This window comes from Malurus melanocephalus, unplaced genomic scaffold (genome assembly GCF_030028575.1).
Source record: "Malurus melanocephalus ecotype Western Australia unplaced genomic scaffold, MMel_1.1 scaffold_354, whole genome shotgun sequence".
Lineage (NCBI taxonomy): Eukaryota > Metazoa > Chordata > Aves > Passeriformes > Maluridae > Malurus > Malurus melanocephalus.
In genome coordinates, this window is record NW_026623586.1 from 738,923 (window position 1) to 743,788 (window position 4,866).

At 47.0% G+C, this 4,866-nt stretch overlaps 1 protein-coding gene across 1 annotated transcript in view; it reads right to left on the reverse strand.

The window, feature by feature from the left end:
- The window catches only part of LOC130580683 (XK-related protein 6-like), a 52,648-nt gene extending 52,269 nt beyond the window's left edge, over positions 1-379 (reverse strand). Inside the window, exon 1 of the mRNA XM_057378332.1 lies at positions 374-379. Coding sequence (XP_057234315.1) covers positions 374-379 — 6 coding nt within the window. The remainder of the gene's footprint in view (positions 1-373) is intronic.
- Positions 380-4,866: the final 4,487 nt, after the last annotated feature.

Sequence of the window (4,866 nt, forward strand, 5' to 3'; positions counted from 1 at the left end):
GAGGAGGGGCAGGCGCTGGGCTCTGCTCTGTGGTGGCCAGGGATGGTACCCTGGGGGAATGGCCTGGAGTTGTGTCAGGGGAGGGTGAAGGTTGGATGTCAGGAAACGGTTCTTCTCCCGGAGCACTAGAATTGCTCCTCAGGGAATGGTCACAGCACCAAACCTGACAGAGCTCAAGAAGCACTTGGACAATCTCTCTGAGACAAGGTGGGATTGTTGGGGATGGTCCTGTGCAAGGCCAGGAGTTGGACTGGATGRTKCTTGTGGGTTCCTTCAAACTCAGCTTATTCTGTGGTTCTCTGGACAGCCTGTGCCCTCACAGGGGGCAATTTCTTTCTAATACCCCTTCTAGCCTTGCCCTCTTTCAACTTACAGCCATTGCCCCTTGTCCTGTCACTCCATGCCCTGGTCCAAAGTCCCTCTACACCTCTTGGAGCCCCTTTACAGATTCACAGAATTATGTTGGAAAAGACCTGTGGCATCACTGAATCCAGCTGTTAACACAGTGCTGCCATGATCCCCCCTAAATTGTATCTCCAAGTTCTGCATCTACACATGTTGAAAACCTCCAGGGATGGTGATTCCATCACTGCTTTGGGCAGCTGTGCCATTGCCTGACCACCCCTTCCATGAAGAATTTATTTCTTCATATCCAATCTAAACCTCCCCTGGCACAACTTGAGGCCATTTGACAGAATCACAAAGTCATTTAAGTTGAAAAACACTTTTGAGACCAGTGAGTCCAACCCGTGACCAAACACCACATTGTCAACCAGACAACAGCACTGAATTCCATGTCCAGTCATTCCTTGAACACTTCCAGGGATTATGACTCCACAACCTCACCGGGAAGACTGTTCCAATGTCTAATCACTCTTTCTGTGAAGAAATTTTTCCTAATATCTGACTCAACCTCTGCAGCCACATAAGACCGAGGCTCTAAGATCTCCCCAGGGTTCTCTTCTCCAGGCTGAACAACCCCAGTTCTCTCAGCCTTTCTTCATGGGAGAGGTGTTCATCTCTATAATCATATCACAAGATCTACACAGAATCATAGAATACTCTGATTTGGAAGTGACCCATAAGCCCAACTCCTGACCCTGCTCAAGACACCCCAGCAATCCCACCCTGTCCCTGGGAGCGTTGTCCAAACACTCCTGGAGCTCTGGCAGCCTTGGGTATGTGAACGTTCTCTGGGGAACCCAGCCAGCCTCTGGGGTAAGAACTCTTCCTGATATCCAACTCAAATCTCTCCTGACACAGCTCCAGGACCTCTGGGTGCTGTCCTTGGTTATGGAGAGCAGAGATCGGAGCTGTCCCTTGTGAGAAAGCTGCAGCCCCCAGTGAGGTCTGACTTCAGCCTCCTCCAGCTGAACAAACCCAGCCACATCATTCACTCTTCACATGACTCCTCGAGACCCTTCACCATCTTCCTGGCCCTTCTCTGGGCACTCAAAAAGTTCCATTGTACTTATTTTCCCATGTCCCAAGTACTGACATTTCCCAGATCATCCTCAGCTGGACTCCCTTGTGCTGACCCCTCCCCAGTTCCAAATCAATTCCCCAGTCCAGTGTCAATCACCCTATCCCTGCCACCTGCTCAACCTCAAATCCTCTCAAGGATTACTTCTCTACTCAGTTCACCCTCAGCCAGRCTGCTTTCCACCTTTATACCTCCAGCTGCTCTCTGGGTCCTGGCAGATTTGGGACCTCCTCTGGGTTTCTTTTTGCCTTCTTCCTTCCCATGGCTGTGGGGAAGGGGAGCTTTCCTGTACTCAGAGGATGGTGRAGCACTGAAACAGAGAAGCTGTGGCTGCACCATCCCTGGAAATGTTCAAAGCCAGGATGGATGGGGTTTGGAGTAACCTGGGATAGTGGAAGGTGTCCTTGCCCATGGCAGGGGGCAGAACTGGATGAATTTAAAAGTCCCTTCCAACCTAAACCTTTCTGGGATTCATTCTCTGTTGATTACAGCACCTTGCAAACAGACTGTGGCACCTCAACCTCACACCACCTCGTTACCATCTCAAATCCCCCACCTTGGCATCTTCYTGTCCTTCCCCTTCTAACACAGGGATTCTAAATCCCCTCCTCAGCTCTTTGTCRTTCCTTTACCCACTTGGGGATTTGGGGGACACTGCTTTTCCCACCCTGTACTCGTGGAGTCAGCCAGACTCTGTAAGGGCTCRGCTCTGTGCTAGAGAAAACTCTGGCAAGCTCAGGAAGCAGCTCCCAGCTCTGGTTTTGGGATCTGCCTGGAGCTGAGCTGCACCCCAGGCAGTTGTTTCACCACTGGCAGTCTGGGGAAGCCACATTCCAGGTCCTTCCTCCACAATTCCTTGTTACACATCTGTTCATTCATCATATCCATCTTTTCTGAGCTGTCTTGTGCTGTCCTCTGTAGGTTACAATCTCTCCTCCTTTTCATTTTTTCCCCCATTTAATAAGTGGACTCTTTCCAGATGATCCTTCTCCAGTTTCTTCCTCTTACTGTCGGAGTTTGAATTCTACCCATTCTCCTTTTTTTTTTTTTTTCCTCCTTTAAACTGTGTCAAAATATCACAGCAGAGAGTGTTAGGGCTCCAGAACTGGCTGCAAAAGTTGCTGGTTTGCAGAGTCTAATTTCAACATGGAGAGAAAAGAAACAACTCCAAGAAGGTAGAAAAGTGTGTATCAAGTGCAGATAAAATGCTTTTGCAGGGAGGAAAAATTAATTTAATCTTGAAGAAAAAGTGGGAGGACTCACATATATTAAACAGGCTATCTGAGAAAGGTRTATTTGGTGGTTCTGGGTGATGTCAAAAGAGCTGAAAAGTTTTGTGAAGTCTGAAAAATGCTGCTGGTTTGAAATTGTTGGTTCTTTCTTTAGCAGAGAAACGAAGAAAAAAAAAAGGGAACAAAAAGCAAAACTTTGGGCATGATCCATGTGGATGCACCTGATGCACACCTGGATGTGGCCAAATTGAAGTCAATAGGAGTGAAAATCTGTCACAAGGTTCTCCAAAGGGATAAAAATGGTGTAATATTATATAGTGGGATCAGAGACACCAGGATTCCTCAGATCCCCATCATAACAAATTCAAATGCTGCAGATATTCCCTTATTTTCTGCCAACTTCAGCTGTTGCAAGGATATGGAAATAAARTAGACCAAAACCAGCCCTCGACCAAAGTTACTTCATGTGCATGAGATATGTATAAATATATATATAACATCAAATTCCTCTCCTGTGGGATACTTTCAAATCTAAATATGGATGTTAATTCTCATAACAGTAAGAAATAAGGACTCTGGGACCCATATTTTTGGGTGAGAAGCACCCAGATTAAGCTTCGGCTTCTGATTTGCAGTTCGAGGAGATATAAATGGAAGCATCCCTCATTCCTTCAAACTTTTCTGTGTAGCAGATTTGCTACATATGATTGAAAAGAGAGAAAAAAAACCTCAAAACCCCAAAACAACAGATAAGTAAACAAACTGTTTKGTTTTATTACTTAAATAGAAGTGTAGGTGGACCAATAAGGGGGCAGACGAGTCATCTGTTTTGATACAAAACCAACCCAAACTGGTGCGATGAGACATTCGGGTGGGAGAAGGCAGCAGTTGAGGAATTCAGCGTTGGCACGTGGAGTGAGAGAAGCAGCTGCTTGGGAGAGGGATGACACGATGACAATACCCTGCTGGCACTGCCCCCGAATTCCTCGGTGCAGTTGTGACCACCTGTGTCCAARGAGGGTGAATTCCAGCTGCAGGGAAGAGCCAGGTGGTGATCAGAGGTCAGGACAGTCTGTCTTTTCTCCTGTGGACTGAAAGAATGTGGCTTGTTTAGTTTAGCTAAAAAATGAAGCTGGAGAAGGAATATGTTTTCCTGCCTATAAATACATCCTGGAAAGTAAACGCAAGCGGAGGGAAAGGCGTTGGGACACTGAAGGGCAACGGTGGAAAAGTAAATGAGTAGGAACTGGCCATGAATATTTTTAGCTTGGAAATCGGAAGATCTTTCCAGTAGGAGTATCGAAGACTGAAATAAAAAAGTAACTCATTTAACACATAACTCGCTGATTTTCTCAAGAGCTGATGGGGAAATGGAAGGCAATGGCATGCCAATGTGGAGCAATCAACAGCTGGGATGAAAGCCCTTTAAAGGTCCTCCATCCCAGATCATCTCCCCTTGGAAGGATCCTGTCCATTTTGACGCATGGTACGCTACGTTCCTTCCTGCATCGGRGGATGAGTCATGGCTACATGACTCCGTGGGTGGCCAGAAGTGATATCTCCACCACTTACATCTTAATTCCTGATTATCCCATGATGTTCTCCAGCTCCTGCTCACTCGCTTAGCACACAGCAGARATGTACCCATGTCCAAATCTCCCCACAACCTCCTGATTGCCCTRTTTCCCACAGCCACTTCTGTGGGGTTGCTTTGGCCAAGGACGTGGAGTGATGCTTTCCCCCTTGAGTCCACTGGAGCTTCCATTTCTTTGTAATCCTGGCCCTCACAAAGAGCCAGAAGTCATTACTCAGAGCCTGCTTCTTTTATTAGCCAACACACTGTATTTTTAGGGATTTTTTGGAAGTTGTGAGTGTCAATCACACCCATGTTGAGATCTCTCAACTCATATTTTTGAGAGGAGAAAGCTTTTCTCGGCACTCAGCAGCATCCCACGCTTCCATCATGCTGGAGGCGCTTGTGTCCGGAGGTCTGGGTAAACTCTGGGTGACCCTGAGATCTGCAAGTATTTATAAAACATGTTTAGCCAGGGTTTTTCCCTCACAGCACTCGGAGCTGATCTGTCTGTGCCTTGCATTTCACGTTCCTTCTGCTCTCCAGGAGCACCAGGCAGTGGGAAGGGGAGGAGTGTT